Source organism: Dreissena polymorpha, chromosome 6, assembly GCF_020536995.1.
Source record: "Dreissena polymorpha isolate Duluth1 chromosome 6, UMN_Dpol_1.0, whole genome shotgun sequence".
Taxonomy (NCBI): Eukaryota; Metazoa; Mollusca; class Bivalvia; order Myida; family Dreissenidae; genus Dreissena; species Dreissena polymorpha.
In genome coordinates, this window is record NC_068360.1 from 78,243,222 (window position 1) to 78,261,598 (window position 18,377).

Here is an 18,377-nt window from a genome sequence, read left to right on the forward strand (position 1 = left end):
GCTGTAATGCCGATCATTACGTTCCCACAAAAAATCTAGTGAACCTTTTGACATGCAACTTTGCAAATTAGTATGTCGATAACTTTGATAGAAAGAAAGACGCCTACATTTTTTTTTTCCGATGGGTCAAGGGGTTTAGTGTCAAGAGGGATTGTAGGATGAAATTCGTTTCTGCTTGATATCTAGCGAACCATTTGACCTACAATCATGCAAAGTGGTATGGTGGTTACTTGGGAGGAATGGAAGACGCGTATGCATATAGATGCTTAGATCAACTGGTTAAAGGTCAATTTCATAGGAATGTTAACATAACATAGACTATATGGTTATCGAACGATATCTGGAGAACGGTTTTATTAAATACTATACAAAATGGTATGATGTTTACTTTAAATAAAAGGAAACGCCGGTTAACAGGAAAAGGTCACATGATCTTGGAACATGTAGAACTATTTTCTAAATACCTAGAGAATGTTTTAACTCAGGATAATACGCCTTATTGTGCTGCTTATTCATGAAGGAAGGACGACCCCTATCGATTTGCAGATCAACAGACACAGTCCAAGGTCACGGGAGGCCATGCACTATTCAACATTAAAAATGCACATTAACTGTCACACATATTACCACTTTGCGTGATGTTCGAGAGGGATGAGAATTGACATACATGTTTTACAAGCATCTCTTGTTTTCTATATGATTTGTTAATTGCATAGTCAACTTGTTAAAAATAAAAAACAAATTGTCGATAAACAATAGTGGAAAGCGTTTACGCATTACATTTGTCTTTTTAAGTGTTCAACAGTATTCTTGCCACGAATCATATCAGCAGCCTTTTCACCAATCATCATAACGGGTGCGTTAGTGTTTCCGGATATGACGTTCGGCATAATAGAAGCGTCTGCTACTCTGAGCCCTTTGATACCCTTGACCCGCAACTGCGGGTCGACCACTGCGGTTGGGTCGTCTTTACGCCCCATTTTGCATGTGCCTGCCGGGTGGTAGACGGTATATGCTAATTGGCGCACTATGCACTTCCAGTAGTCGTCTGATTGGAACACGTGACTCTTACAGACTGAGATTTTCATTTTCTCCACTGTCGCCCCGATTTTCTTCATTGATGGCGTCGACAAATACTTCTCCCATAGTCTTATTCCCCTGAGGTACGTATCGACGTCGCGTTCGTCGGTCAAGTAGCGGGGATCTATGAGGGGGTGATCGAAAGGGTCGGTCGAGCTAAGCTTGATACTCCCCATACTGCGCGGGTCCAGTAAGCTTATGACCGTGGAGAACCCCGGTGTGTTAGGCGGCGCAAAGTATTCCCTTGCAATCTCTTCTTTGATGCAAAACGGATTATCAGATATATACATGCTGTACATCATGAATTGAATATCCGCAGCGCAGTTTTCTTGATTCGTTTCGTACGTACAGAAAAAGGACGTGCCGTCGACCCCGGCGATTGATTTAATTCCGCTTCCAAACAGGCGGTACTGCATGTCGGTTGTCCAGCTATTTATCTTGTTTTTAGTCATGCCGATATCGTCTGAAATAGTCGTAAACATGTGAAGCAGCATGTGGTCCTGCAGGTTTTCTCCCACCGGAAGGTCCGCCTCCACCCGGATACCCAGCGTCTCAAGGTGACTACGAGGACCGATCCCAGACAGCATCAGCAACTGAGGAGAGTTCACGGCACCGGCGGAAACTATGACTTCCTTTCGGGCCTTTATAAAGTCTTTCCGTCCGTTTCGAATGACATAAACGCCCGTTGCACGTTTCTTGTCGATAGCAATTTTTGTCGCCAAACTGTTGATGGCGATATGGATGTTTTCACGATCCTTGCAGCGTCCCAGAAATTCTAAGGAAGAGCTTGAACGCACCCCGTTACGGATGTTTAGTTGCATGGGACTCCATCCTTGCTGAATTTCTCCGTTGTAATCTGTCAGGTTGTATCCCATTTCTTGTCCGGCTGTAAGAAATACACCTGCGAGTTGAGTCACGCCTCCCGTACTTATCCCGATATACCCACCGCTGTTGTGATACTTCGAATGTTTCAAATCTTCTATCAAGATGTCCTCCGATTTAAGAAAGTATGGCAGCACCTCCTTAAAGCTCCAACCATCGCAGCCCATGTTAGCCCATTCATCGTAGTCGTATCGACTTCCACGTGTGTACTGCATCGAATTAAAAATGCTGGATCCCCCGAGAACCCTTCCGCGGGGCCAGTATGATCGATTGTCCACCATGCCAAAATGGGACGCCTTTTGCGGTACCGTGTAATACTCCCAGTCGGCTTCCGTTTTCTGCAGGTCATAGAAATGAATTGGGACATGATACGTGTCATTCAGAGAGTAGTCCCCTCCAGCCTCTAGAAGAATGACGTCATTTCCGGGGTCCTCGGAGAGCCTTGATGCTATTATGGCACCCGCGCTTCCGCCCCCGACGACGACGTAATCATACTCGTCGAGAATGTGCTGAGTGACGACAGAGCCCCGCTGACGAGCCGTGGTGATGACATAGAACACGACGGCTGCTACCGCCGCAACAACGGCGCTCTGCTTTAACATGACCTGACGCCGTCAACCTGAAAAATACCACCGTAGCAAATGTGTTCTTCGAAAATTAGATGGAGTGAAGAAAGTGTATTTCATATATTTTTAATCGCGTTTATAAATCTGAACTTAGCAAGTTACGATTATGCAATACTATAAAAGCCAGAAATGTGATGCACAATACTAGGGTGAAGAATCAACGGGGTTTTCAGGGGGTTACACACGGGCTGGACAGAATATAAACACACCGTAAGGAACTCTTTTTTTTAATATCTCAAGCTATTGAAATACAGTTAGAAAAATCTTTCGAGCATACATGACAGTTTTTCTTGCAGTTTGTGCCGATATCTTAAGCAGCATAACCAACGAAGTTTTGAACAAGAACACAGGCTTTTTATTTAGTTCACATGGCCGTAAGTAGCATAAAAATGTCTTTTATGCACTACTGTAGTTGAAATTCTTAAGAAAATTTGTTTGAACAAATTATTTGAAACAAGAGATGTGTGTGTCAGAAACACAATGCCCCTAATGCGAAGCTTTGATTTTTTTCTTTGACCTTAAAGGATGACCTTGACATTTCACCACTCAAAATGTGCAGCTTCATGAGATACACATGCATGCCATATATCAAGTGCAAAAGTTATGACCAAGGTTAAAGTTTTGGGACACATACAATGACAGACAATGACAGACAGACAGACAGACAGCCAGCCACATACAATGATAGACAGACACACACATACAATGACAGACAGACAGACAGGCCAATAAACAATATACCCCCGATCATTCTATCCGGGGGCATAAAAGCACCACTTACCGGTGGATTTTCATTTATTAACGTTAAATTGGTAACACAACAAAGTCACGTGATGCTGCACTCACGATGCTAGTCCGATTATAAGAACAGAACAAAACAGACAGTTTATTAAAACTTATACACAGCTTCCTTCATATATTAACACACATTTATAATTTCAATTTTACCAGTTCAGTTCAATAAAGTATGGAACTTAATAACTGATGGATTTACATAGTAAGCAGTTGTTATGTATTGTTGCCCTTTTTACGGAAAAATGGAGATCTACAAATAAAGTGGAATTCGTCTTCTATGTCCCTTTGATTACAACATTGACCGTATTGTTTATTACGAGGAATATGATTACGTGTGTATCTTCCAGTTTGAATTCTTAAAGGGTGGGCAGAAGCCCTTTGTTTAACAAGGTTTGTACGCTTCCTGCATATATTTACACACATTTATAATTTCAATTTTACCAATTGAGTTCAATAAAGTATGGAACTTAAAAACTGATGGATTTACATAGTCAACAGTTTTTATAGATTGTTGCCTTTTTTTACGGAAACATGGAGATCTACATATAAAGTGGAATTCGTCTTCTATGTCCCTTTGATCACAACATTGACCGTATCGTTCATTACGAGGAATATGATTACGTGTGTATCTTCCAGTTTGAATTCTTAAAGGGTGGACAGAAGACCTTTGTTTAACAAGGTATGTACGCAAACTTTTTGGCAATAAATCTAAATACCGCGGAACGTTTCGTATTCAATAGCTGTTTTGAATATCCTATACATATCTAAACCAGAACTATTGTTCATATTGCCAAACCATTTTTGGTTAAATGTATTTGTAATTCTACGTTTTAATTCACATAAAAACGATTTTGTATTAATCATATTTTTATGTTGGAATACATGTATATATGAAAATCCATAATCATTGAACAATTTTGTTACTGTCGATACCCAATTTGTATGCCCTTTATCAAAATAATTTTTGTCTTGGTTATATACAGTTTGTATGATAATATTCTCACTATTTACAACTGTAAGCCAATATGTTACAATACGTACATATCGACATGTATTTACATATAGTGGGTGTCTACGTAATTCACCATACACGTACATGTGTTGCTTTTAACATTTAACAACCTTTTGCAAAATTGTAAGTGAATGCGTTCAATACCTTTTAATTTATAAAAAAACCCATATCTCTGATGCATAATTTAAAACCGAGCCAACAAAGGCATCAAACAATTGACACAATATTTTAGGTTTAAGATCGCACTGTTTGCATTTAAAAAGCTATGTATTCATAGCCTTACGAGCTGTTCCTACTTAATGTGTCTGATTTAATATAAAACTACCAGTATAATTAATAATAGTTCACAGATAGTTAAAATTATCGACTACTTCTATATTTTTCCATTATATGTTCATATCTCATCTTGACGAATTCTACCCCCTTTGCGGAAAACCATTATTTTTGTTTTGCTAGTATTAAAAGCAAGTCCCCAGGAGTTACAATAAAGGTAAAGATTGTCTACATGAGATTGTGTTTCTTCTGGTGATTTACCCCAAATAGCCATATCGTCTGCAAATAACAATACAATTAAAATTATATCTTTAATATTTAAACCAGAATGAACGCTGTCTTGTAAAAATAGTTTCAAATCCTCAACAAACAATGAAAAAAGACAAGGGAATTCCATCCCCTTGTCGTAAACAAATGACGTAGCTTAAGTATTCAGAGTATGTCGCGAATGCTTTAACACATGATTTGAATTTGTATACATATTTTTAATTATTCGTTATATTTTGCCTTGTATACCGGATTTGAACATATTCAAAACATTTAAGCATATCAACGTAAACAAAATACAGATGCTTATTTTCATTTAAAAAAAAGATGTACAACTGACATAAGAATATATATGGCATCAACGGTTGAACACTCTTTCTAAATCCGAATGATGCATCCGAAATTGCAGCATTATTTTCGCAAAATGATTCGATGCGCTTGTTTAAAATAGTTGTAAATAGCTCAGAAAAACAACTGACAAGGGTTATCACTCTATAATTATTTACATCATCCCCAGAACCTTTTTTATGCAATTGTATAATTATACCTTCTGTCGACTTTCAGGAAAATAGCCCGAGGTTAAAATACTATTAAAACATTACACAAATGACTGGATAATATATCAATAAACTCAAGAAAATATTCGTTTAAAATACAGTAACCACCAGGCGCTTTATTACGTTTCGAATGTTTACTTGCATTTAAGACATCATTTACTTTTATAGGTTGGTCTAATTCTAAAAAAGTACAGTTTCAATGTCAAAGTTATTATTCGAACAACAAAATTTTGCCTCTGCATTAGTATTTCCGAATAAGTGTTATGTTCAAAATACTCTTCAAATACATCTAATGGAATTTAATTACAATTACAATGTACCTTTATTTTTTAATTTAAACATTTCCCAAACTTCTTTCGGCTTTTTATTTTTTAAACATTCAATTTCCGCCATTTTGCGCTGATATGCATTATTTTGTTTTTTTTAGTTTATAAACACTTTTGTTTTCGCACATCGATTTTCTATTAAAATCAGTATTGTTTAGGTTAAAATATCTTAAAGCGTAATGGTAGTGATTTCGTGCAGAAATACACTCATTGTCAAACCAATCTGCATGCTTTAAACTAAATTTAATGTCAATTTTGAATGAAGGTTTATTACTGTACGTATACAATTTTGAGAATAACCTCATCCGCTTCACTGCGAATAGTGGCTGTGAATTTATTTAAAATAAAGTTAATTGACAATAGGCTCGAACTATTAATACTTCTTACAATATCATAAATCAAAGCGCTGAAGGCACTGAAGTTGTTCGCTAATGCATAATCTTAGACGCAACTCAGTTTTCAAAATTATGTTATAGCTTTTTATACCGCAAGTTTCAAATGAACACAACCCATTCAAATTTATAAAGAGTATTTCTTAAAGCACAGGGTTAGATGTGCGTGCACTGTTTATCCTCATATTTATGTTATAGAATTAACTTTGACAAAATAACAACAATATGTCTCTTTTTTCACAATCGGTTGCTGCACTGGCAAGCATCGTTAGAATTGTGTTTCCTTGCTAAAGAATAACAAGCCTATTTAATCATGTACATGTTGTGTTATGTGTATATAATACTTCATCTATTTTCTTAAAATTATTGAGCAACAAATTTGCCCACATGACAGACTTTTAATGCAGCATTAAGCCCCGTTTTCCATGAGAGCAGCCAATATGTACAGATTTCAATGATAAACTGGCATAGGTCGTCACACAAGCTGTTATAAACACTGGAATGGCCAATATCGTTGCACAAGGTCTTAACCCTATTTTTACATACAGGCTGGAGTGTACCAGTGGTTAAGTATAAACAGGCAGTGGTTATCGTTCCTAGCGTAGCTAATTGCAGTTATCGTTCCTAGCGTAGCTAAAGCAGACTGACTTGAAAAAAATGCCTCTCTAAATTAGTTGTGAGCTAACGCTTACAACTAAAAATGAGAAGTTTCGAAATAATTATTGAACATTATTCATCTCCTTGCAAATTGTCCCATTTATATTTAACATCAGTGAATGTCTCGTATCTAGGTAAACAATTATTACAAAATAATGAAAAGTGTAACGGGGCATGATCACTCCACTCGTTAAATTCGTCAAGAGTAAATTTTGATATCAATGGAAAGTTATGAGGAAGTATTTGTTAAGCAAATGTCTACAGACTTTCCACCCATTCACACAGCCTGGACAGCACAATTGTCTGGATAGGAGCTACGCTGTCCGTTAAAGATGCCACGAATCCTTGCGTGACTTTATAACCGACAGGTAGCTCCGTACCAGACTTCGCATGCTGGTCTGGGGCATTTTCACATGTTCTCATTTGGACCGACACACATACGAGAGTTTTTTCAGGAGTGTTGCAGCACAGAAAAGTGCAGGTTAGGTCAATAGCATATTCAAAACTGAACATACAGCAATCCGTGTTGTTTGACATATAATAATCGACATACCTGAATGACACGAGTTTTATTGCCTTTTATGTAAGCCTTTACTTGGATTTGTGACAAAATTGGACCATGTGTATGCAGGCAACTAGATCGAGTCTGTTATCTTCGCACTGAAGCAATCGTGTGACATCGACTACCTCCGGAACCCTCCGGAATCCTCTGCAAGATAGAATTGTGCAATATATTGTCTTCTGATCCTAGGTAAAACTGTGACAGTCGTTGGATTGTAAGAAAGCTCTGATTAATTTTATATATATATATATATATATATATATATATATATATATATATATATATATATATATATATATATATATATATATATAACGCGCCATTTTTATTAGTCTTTTGTGTTTAGGGGAAACGGGAGATACCCTGTACCAGCCACATCCCCTTACCCTGTCCCGGATACGTACTCGACACAATGACACGGTTGCCGAGCACTTTAACACGAACGGCCACAGCGTCGCGGACTTCCGGGTCATGGGACTCGAAAAATTAAATGGATCGGACGAGTACCGGAAGACCATCGAACAACTTTGGAAGCGTAAATTGAGGACGTTCGAACCAAATGGACTAAACACAAAAGACTAATAAAAATGGCGCGCAATGTAACGTTCACTAATATAACTTCATTTCCGCTAAACATGATATGCTTCACAAATAAATGCCGCTGAAGAGAACCGAGAGGTCGAAAGCTACGGCAAATTTAATAAAAGCGTTTTATTATATATAAACGGCTAAAAGCGACTTTATATATATATATATATATATATATATATATATATATATATATATATATATATATATATATATATATATATATATATATATACCAATATATAGTGCCAGTTACGCGGTCTCGGTAGTTTTCAGACTGTACTTACGAGGTCAATATAAAAAACGGGGTCTATATACAACCCCGCATTCTAGGCTCCTTTAATTACTATGAGGGGGGTGTAGGGGAGGTAATGCAATCAAATCTCACAATAAGGTCTTAAATCGAAAACCACAATCACGTCTGAAATTGAAATTGTATATACCTCGCAAATAAGTTCGCTATATATTTCCTTGTATAAGATGTTAAATAAATGACGTATTTATATACAATAATATAGTAGGTACCCCTATATACCTTAATTCGTGTTTATATCGGATAAAAAAGGGTATGGAGATACATGTATTTAAAGTGGGAACCCCATAACCTATTTCTAAATCAGAGACCCCGTAACTGGCCATATGTGTGAATATATATATATATATATATATATATATATATATATATATATATATAAACTCGCCTGATTGCATATTACATGTAATAACACTATTAAATAAATGATTTAGAAAAAAGGAATAAGAAATTCGTGCAATGACAATACAACTATTAGTGGATTTTTGACGATGCTGCTTCAGCTAAGCATCTCGTCTAAGTTTTCATACCATGAAACAATTTCTTCACAATGGCGAACTATGTAAAAGATCAAGCCAGTCCGATTGAGTTAGCTAAATTTTCTCAATCGGCATACATCGCTGATTATCATTGATAAAGGTAAAGGAACTTGGTTCCCTTCCTCTTTCTTTTTATCCAGAGGTTCGGGACAGGAACCAAACAGAAGCTGCCATGTGGCACTTCAAACGCTGTGACGCTGGGAAAACTCAAAATGTAATTATTTTTAGATTTGATCGATAATGTAACCCGTCTCCCAGTTTCGCTGAATGGGTCAAGTTCCCCACGGGTACTACTTCCCCGTACCTATACAAAAAATTTCGTACCCAAAATTGTTCGTACCCAATTTTTGTTTCGTACCCAACATTTTTTCGTCACCATTTATTTTCGTACCCAATTTTTTTTCGTATCAATTTGTTTTTTGCGTACCCATTTTTTTACCCATTTTTTCCGTACATTTTTTTTTTTTTGGGGGGGGGGGCATAATTTTTTCGTACACAAAATTTTCGTACCCATTTTTTTTCGTTCCCAAAATTTTCGTACCCACATTCACAATTGTGGTGATGTAGATACACTTAAATTGATGCTTTTATATCCATCCTCTTCAAAAGCATCGTCACACCAGTACTCTCAGTACTTTGATTTTAACTGTTAACGAAATTAGTAATTGCTCTTTTTTTGATTAAACATAATTGTTAATCTAGCAACATATTACAACATGTGGCTTCGGGTTTTTTCGTCGCTTCTGACACAAGTTAGTCTTATAACGTTCACTTTACACATGCATGGATGAAATCAAACATCTCTGCGAGATCCACAAAACTTGGCTCTGCTGCTGTTTTTTCCACAGTTATCGTAATTGAATGATTCGTGATCCCGTTTGCGTCCATACTTGATGTAATTGGCTTGATGTTGTTATATCTGAAAACAAATGAGTAACTTATACAAGTAGAATATTTAAATACATGTTTCTACAAATGATCAGGGTTCAAAGCATTAGTCCATCAAAGACATTACACATAAACGGTTCGATTATTTGTACATACTATAAATATATATTGAATGCGCGTTCAGTAGCCTTATAATAAAAGTGTGTATATGTATATAACTAACAACATCGTTACAAGCACATGCAACTGCAAACGAGCGTCACATTATCATGGTTGAGTGCTCAAAGTAATGCGTCATTCGGAAGCCATGGAGGGATATTGTTTGGTAAGTCTTATCAATTATTTGTAATAACACATATTTTTGTTATTTTATATGATAGTTGTCGTGTTTTTCTCCAATTTTGAAAAAGAGAAGACACTAAAATGCAACTTTACAATCATGTCGAATTTCGATGAATCCATCTTTCTGTTTCTGTTTGTGAATGGTGTTGTTCCCTGGATCTCAGAATTTCGGAACAACGATCTATAGCTCAAAATGTATACTTCATAATAAATAAGTAGTTACACACAAGTAATGAGAAATAACTTGAATCTCCTCCATGGCTTTCGTAGAGTGATGTTCATCCTCCTCTTTACGAATAATTATTTCAATAGAATTTACGAAATATCACAACTTTGAGAATAAATACAAAAATGTAAGACAAAATATTGAAATGGAGTAATTTTTGCTCGGACGTGGCCAGTAACTTAATGATCCTGTTTTCAATTTGGCAAACAGAAAGGCATCAATTGACAAGGCATATGGAAATTGTATTCATTTACTCAAGTCATTTTAATTCATGAATCAGTGCTTCGAAGTTGGCCACGCCGTGTTGTTTTAATTTTAATACTCATAAAATAAAACTGTGGCCATGCCGCGTATGAACACAGTTTTAAAATAGAGTTAAAAAGATAAAAATGCAATCACTGTTTATGAAAAAGTAATGGAAAATTGCTTGTTAAGCTTTAAGTGTAGATTAAATATTACGAAAATAAATTCAGATCTTGAAATGATTATTTTTGTTTGAGAAAATCAACAAAAGGATATCCATTCCCAGTTTGATGTCTTATTCCAAATTCACATAAACCAGTGTTAGTCAAGTAAGATGAAAGTCTGCCTATGGGATTCCAGTTAATACTTATTTGTCAAATCTTCACATTTGCCATTGGCCATGTAGAATCCGGGACTAAATACCATCAAGTCATGTAAAAAGGAGCAGGGTGCAGCACGCTGCTATTTATCTCTTGAGATTTCACATTAATTTTACGGGTAATTTTCATACAACAAATGATATTATATAGTGTAATGATAAAGCATATGAGCACAAATGATACCTCTAACTAGTGGTGCAAATCATTTAAGTGTCACATTTCAAAGCAAAATTTATATTAAAAGGTATTATTAATTGTTAAAACGTTATTAAAAGATGATTTCAATTCACGAAAGCATTTAATGTCCATTACATGTAACAGTATTGGAAATGTATTTATCTGCATTTAATGTGCATTTAATACACTTAAAAATGCAGACAAGACACACTTCTAACAGAAACACATGTATTTTTTATGCATTTTTCTAGCATGAATACTCTTCAAGTGTATTTTTTATCATCCCAAATACACTTTACCAGGAAAAGGTATGTTTAAATGCAGTTTTAGTTTGTTTTAAGAATATTTTAAATGCATTAAGACACTCTTTTGCAAAAAACGTCGAACAAAAACTTGAAAAAATACTAAAGTGTAGTAATAATTAAAGTTTTGTATGTGCATCAAAACAGTGTCAAATTCATATTAGTGCCTTTTAAGTAGCAGTAGGCCTTATATGGTCTACTTGTGGTAGAAATAATCCATTTTATATAATACATTTCTTAATAGCTGCCCATACAGTTCAATACAATGTTCGATTAACTACACTACGCAAAGTTGGAATATAACATCAATCTGGGAAGAATCTTTTCAATAATGTATAATATGCTGTTTTAATTTATAAGTGAAATAGACACTGGCATATAAAAAAAACTGATTTTACATCAAAACTAAATGTTTAATTTGATTTGTAAATACTCAAAAAATGAAAATGTGTCCATGCTTGTATGAACACAGTTTATAAATGCTGTCGGAATGATAAAATATGCAATTACTATAAATACAAATGCCAGGGAAAAGTGCTTTATGCACTAAACAAATCGAATGAATATTACAATAATACATTCTGAATATGTAATTAACAGTTTTGTTTGAGAAAATCACCACCATTTTATATATTTATTCAAATTCACATAAATCATATTTCAAAAACACATAATTACTCCAAATCCTTTCACATGATTATCACTTTTGTTGATATTATGATTAGTTTACGTCGTATTTGTTCAATCAGAATATTATATAATAAGTCTTAAAGTCTGTGTAATTTACGTCATTTATTTATGCAACCACAACCGTTTGAGCGATTCTAATCAAGAGCGAACTATTAAACAAATTTCATTAGAAACCAACACTCGTTAAGTCATTAAATCATTACTTGTAGTATTGATCAAATTATTTTACAGTTGCGCTACGGTACGTTTAAAAAAGTAATTATAGAAGCGTTTGAGATCGCAATACTTGTTAGCATCCGTAAAGGATTAATATGATTATTTGTATTTCATTTTTTTTCTCAAAAATAGTTTTTATTAATTTGCATGTGTATGTGTTTCAGGTGAAACGAAAAGTGCTTCCTGTTACCTATGCTTGATAGCATTGTGATTATTTTAGTGCAGTCAGACGTAATAGCCGCCGAAACGTACATCTACTACGTTTGTTAATAAAATGTCCCTGCGCCCTTATTTTGCTAGATTTTGAACGTCTTCCTTATGAACTACATAATGCTGCAACTTGGATAAAAATCGTTAACACTCAATTCACCATTATTGTTGAGTTAACGCTAACACGGACTAACAAATTTACATGGAAAAAGTAACAAAAAAAGAAGCAAGAGGTTGAAAAAAAATATATATACTTGTAAAACTAAAAATTAAATATGTATGTTTCTATTACATCATTTAGGACTTTTATTTTCAGACAAAGTAGAGTGAAGCTTAAAACAGTATCCATTGTAACAGTTAATTTTGGGAAAATCAACCTTAGAACTATGTTCTGTGTTGGTCAATGTCAAAATTGGTATAAAATGTATATTGAACTGAAGGTTTTCTTTATTTTAAATTATAACATTTTCTTGGATAGCCATAATTTTCACAATCGAGTGGTCTTTGAACACTGTAATTTTCTCACTGACGGGTTTGTTCTGAGAATGAGCCACACAAAGTATCATTTGGGAGATGAGTTGTCAATTTTATGATTATCAGTCTTTCATAATCCAGTATACCTATAAAAAGTGAATTTGTAACTAATCACACAATAAACACAATTAAAATTTTATGCATTTATATTTATTTATAACTGCACATTAATCATTTTCAAAATTATGTAGCAACATTTTAATACATTATATAATGCTGCAATACTAAAATAATTAAAGGTCGCTGATGTGTAGTGGATGTGGTGTCCACCTAATGATCTGGAGGTCACTGGTTTGATCCCCAGTGTGGGAGCATTCTTAAGAAATCTCCAAAAGACACCCAAGGACTGGTTTTAGGCCCAGGAAACGAACTCAAGAGCATTTCAAATACATGTACGTCGTTATAGTACTTTACATTTAATTGAACAAAAAAAAGGTTAAAAATAACAACTGTGAAACCCTCATTAATACGTTTTATTTTGAATCAAGCAAATGAGGAAATTCATTAAAAATAATGAGTAAAATTTTAAACTTTTATTTTAAAGTAATCATGATAATTTAAGATGTGTTTCAATTTTAAGAATATTTAATGATGCTGATGATACAATTCTATATTACCTAAATAATTATAATAAAACACGAAATGTTAATTTATGGAAAAAAACTTTTTAATTTATAAATAACATGGTATTTACAACTAGATACAGGCAATTATATCAGAAACGCGCATTAATTGTATTAATGATCAACCCAGACATTTGTAGCGATTTATGGTCACTATTTTGATTAACGTTCTATACATAACCTGTCACCAAAGGTATTTTTTTAGCCAGTACTACAATCGGCAATGATTGTCTGTACTGCATACATATTCCATCGTCTATGTTTGATTCGCTTCCTCAAACTGAACAAATATTTAATGTTTACATCGCGAAACCTAATGCATCCAGTTTCACTTTCGGTTTGGTTGGTTTTGTAAACACCGTAATTTCATCTTAAAAATTGGATAAAACGGTGATTTAATAATAATGGAAAAGTAAATCAATTGGATAAAAGGTCAAAATGCAACACAAATGAACGTTAATAGTGCTCTTAATATCGAAGTTTCGGTAGAAAGTTTGGCGCTAGTTCAACACGCATCGTATACAGCCTCATAACAATAGACTGATAACCTTTTGGGTAGTAAAGTAGTAATACAAGGCAAGATGTAAACCGAGGCCTGATATTATCCGATGGTTGTATTATTTGCGGTATGATTGCCTCATGGAATTGTTTTAGTGTATAAATAACACATTAATTGTGCAAAATTTTATTTGATCTGATCATTTTCACAACTCCATTGTTATTGATGTCATATCAATTATCATGTCTACTTAAAGCTATTCAATTTTTTTATATGTTTAAGATGAATGATGCATTAGCAGTGATGAGTATGTATAAAAACATATTAAACATCGCTTTGGAAGGTACACTATAAAAGAAAAGGGTTTAAACCAATTAAGCATCGCGCATACTCTCACACTATGTCTTGCGATAATTACTGTAAAAGTAATTTCATACGTGCACAGAAAGAAACAATATTCACAAACATACTTCCGAAAGTGATTCATTCTGTGACCAGTGCATTGAAACGCTCCAGGTGAAAACAATTAGCGGATTAAACCGGTTCAAAGTTACGCCGTACCTCACACTGAGCACATAAATGGTCTCAAACCATACTGATGTCAATAAGCATTCACTTCAAAGCATCGCCATTCACATAACATAGAAATAAAAGAGAATATAAGTTCCATTTTAGTACACATGAATTGCTCACTAGTTTAATATTCACCAGAAAAACAGAATACACTTTTCTGAAGCACGATGGCAAAGCAGAACATTGAAGTATCGCTCAATTCCTTCATGCGGGCAAATATTAGAACATAAATGAAGTACCATTTAAGATTATCGATTTGCATTTTGTGAAGCAGCTGTAATCCAAGTTGCAAAATGTCCGGCCTCTTACCGTTGATATGTATACATAACAACTAACATTATATATAATGAAAGGCCTCGAAACCAATTGTTATATTGACAATCCGTGGATGTAAATAGTAGCCTAAACAACACCATATAAATTTAGTCCGGCAGACACATGGTCATATCTATTAAAGCCGACATTGAGGTGTATAGTTAAGGTTTTTTTGTTAGGGGACATGTTAAATAAGACCAAATGATGCCGGGCTTTTTTTTATAGAAATTCAAGATGGCGTCCAAGATGGCGTCATTTTCAGTCTGATTTGTTTAAACATTTACATATACATTATTTTATGTAGTATATTGTCATTTTGATATGTTTATACATGTAAAATATTAATAAAATAGTACAAGCGTGTGATTTATAAAGCAATGAAGATTGTGTCCAAAATGGCTGTCGTAATCCAGATGGCTGCTCAAAAATTGCTCCAAAAACCAAGATCATTTTGTCTCATAAGAATAATGAATTTGGAAAAAGTATTCAATTTAGTAGCAATTAAGTATTTTATAAGTGTTAAATAAAATGAATTTCAATAATACATATGCAGAGTATAGTATAACAACAACATCGACCTTATCCAGACAATGAAGAAAAGTTCTTTTATCTTCGTGTACAGTAACAGCAATTTCGTCAAAGGTATGATTTGTGTAATGAAAATACACCGGTGTCATAAATGGCATAAAACATATTATATATCAACTGAAACACCATAAAACATGTAAGTATCAGGTAATATTTTGCAAACATCGTTGTAGAAAGTAGTATGTATACTAGTTTAGCTCCTGTTGTGAGCTGTCTATCATACAGTGATGTTCTAAAGTAAACATCAGTTCAGTTCCCATATTGTATTTCATAACAACAATTACATAACGCAATACACCTTTTTCTCCAGATTTCGTTTCTCATCGACAAAGTAAGTTATCTAACGGTCATGTTTTGTCTTCAAATTGTTACATTGTATTATGTCAACCTGAACCTTTTGACAGCGCAAATGATAATACATTGTAATCGCGCTTGTTTACATGAGTATCGAAGTTTTAACATGCACTATCGCTTTTGCACAAACATTATTAGCACATTGATTGTAGCTTCATCAACATTTGATGCTACTGTAATTTGTAAAAGGGTGTATGACGCCTCGTCGTCCTTTCGATAACCATAATGACATGGATTCAGATATTGGAGAGGGGGGGGGGTCTGCATCTATTACGTGTTCAAATAAATGTATGTGAGCACGTTTCACATTTACATAGAATGCTTCCGTGATAAGAGACAAGCTTGCTATCGATAGCATAGCCTTATCCGACGTGCCTACCCTGGCTGTCCAAATGGTTTGTTTTGTAATATACATTTGCCTGTATCAGGCTTTCCATAGCATGCTGATAATGGTCTGATTGCTTCCTTAACAACTTCTTTCATACAAGCTGTCATATCGCCAAAAGGTCTTTTGAAGGTACCTGCGTTTTAATAACTATAACCTTACCTATACCAAAATATCCAGTCACAGTGTCGCATCCAGAGATAGCGTGAGCAGAAAGCAAGTCGTCACGATATTTAAATGCTTTTGGGCAGTTTTGCGAATGTCTATAACTGCTCTTCGTATCACTATTGATTCATGATGACCAACAATGAAACTTTCAGTACATAATAGTAATGTAACGACCAACCAAATATATGTGTGTCATCAATTACCAAACAAATCCCATGTGTTCTTCTTCTGCATCATCAGCCATTTGCCTTATCATCATATTAGCTTCTTCGTGGGTTGTTTTTAAAGCAACTCTATTAATTATGACTCTTTGATATATTTCAGTTGACGTATCATGATATGTAACGACCAACAAGTAAACATAACATTTATTCACATTTTGTCTTATATAAGACTACAGTTGTCAATATAGTCAGGAATCTCTCTGTATAAGAGCCAGTGAATGACATACAGGACAGCAGATCAATCTATTTCTGAACACGTGATAATGCTTTCAATATGCTGCTCTGATACTTCAATTTGAAATTGATAATTAAGCTCCGATTTTGTTTTTCCCATTTCCCTGTTCCCCTGTTTCATTAAACATAACAGTAGATACTGGCGCCAACTATGGCCAACTAAGTGTTTAGTATATGGTTAATGTCAATATCCCTAGAACTAGCCTGTTAGCCAACACTCTTGAATACATCAAATTGATTTCATACAAGTTGATGTCTGCAGCCCTTATGTGCTTTCTAGACACAACCTTTTTAAATATTCAACTATTACAATTGTCCGGCAATGGGTTGTCCTATTCCTTCATTTGGGTTTTACCAATATCGATTGCTTGATGAACATGAGTAGACGTTTGTGCTATTGTTCCAGTACCAATGTTCATTGACCTGTTATATGCTTGCTTGGATCCAATGGATCAATAAATATGTCGACTTACTCCGAATATTAACTATATCCTTTGCATCTGCTTTAATCCTTCCCCGCTTTTCTTTGTTGTGTTGTTCATCAGCGTCAACTAAAATGACACTGCTCATTTCTCTCAGATCTTCTTCCATTCAGCTGCAAATATTCAGGCTCAAACTCCAAAACTTGCGAGCTTCAGGTTTTAGGGTAGAACATATAGTTCCCTTCTTGCCATGGCTGTATTTCATAAAAGTTGTTTCTATTGACATGTCGCTCCATATGGCATTTCATACCCCACAACATGTCTCATTAAATGCTCACACATTGTACGCTTTAAGGCATTTTCTCCATTTACCTAAGATACTATGGCCGTATCTCGCGTAGTGTGGGTGTCCAGTGGCAAAAAAGTATGGTAACATGAGCTTAACTGATGCCAAGTGCAACGGCCAATCACCTTCCCTTTCTGCTAGAACATTGAATGGTTATTATACAGGCATGAAACAACAACTTTATTAAGTCGGTATTGATCATTTTTCATGCAATATCATACAGACTTACTATGAAATGCCCATACACGCACTGCACTATAATTCACTAAATCCATGCGAAGCCAAAAACATGCACCCATGGGCACAAGCTTTGCACTGCATAAACACATACATACCTTAAATACATAAATATGATGTTGTTTTACTTATCAATGATATAATATATATAATAGCGAAAGCAACAACAAGGAAAGTAACTTATCCTTAAACAAGTTTCACTTACCAAAGGGAAGTGACTTGTGTAATATATTATTTAATGTATTACGAACATAATAAATAATTATGATTAAATTATTTGTGACGTCTATGCTTAACCGATGTTAATTAAACGAAAGTAAATTATTTGTGCT

At 34.7% G+C, this 18,377-nt stretch overlaps 1 protein-coding gene across 1 annotated transcript; it reads right to left on the reverse strand.

Annotated features, from left to right (window-relative positions):
• Window positions 1–321: 321 nt before the first annotated feature.
• Window positions 322–7,559, reverse strand: LOC127833529 (glucose dehydrogenase [FAD, quinone]-like). Its single transcript, XM_052358829.1, has 2 exons — window positions 7,421–7,559; window positions 322–2,581 (listed from the first exon to the last, which is right to left on the reverse strand). The coding sequence occupies exon 2, from the start codon at window positions 2,562–2,564 to the stop codon at window positions 777–779; it is 1,788 nt and encodes a 595-aa protein (XP_052214789.1). The 5' UTR covers window positions 2,565–2,581; window positions 7,421–7,559; the 3' UTR covers window positions 322–776.
• Window positions 7,560–18,377: the final 10,818 nt, after the last annotated feature.

What these genes read in the sequence shown, in the direction of transcription:
- LOC127833529 (XM_052358829.1), bottom strand. Translation starts at nt 2,564, where the DNA reads ATGTTAAAGCAGAGCGCCGTTGTTGCGGCGGTAGCAGCCGTCGTGTTC.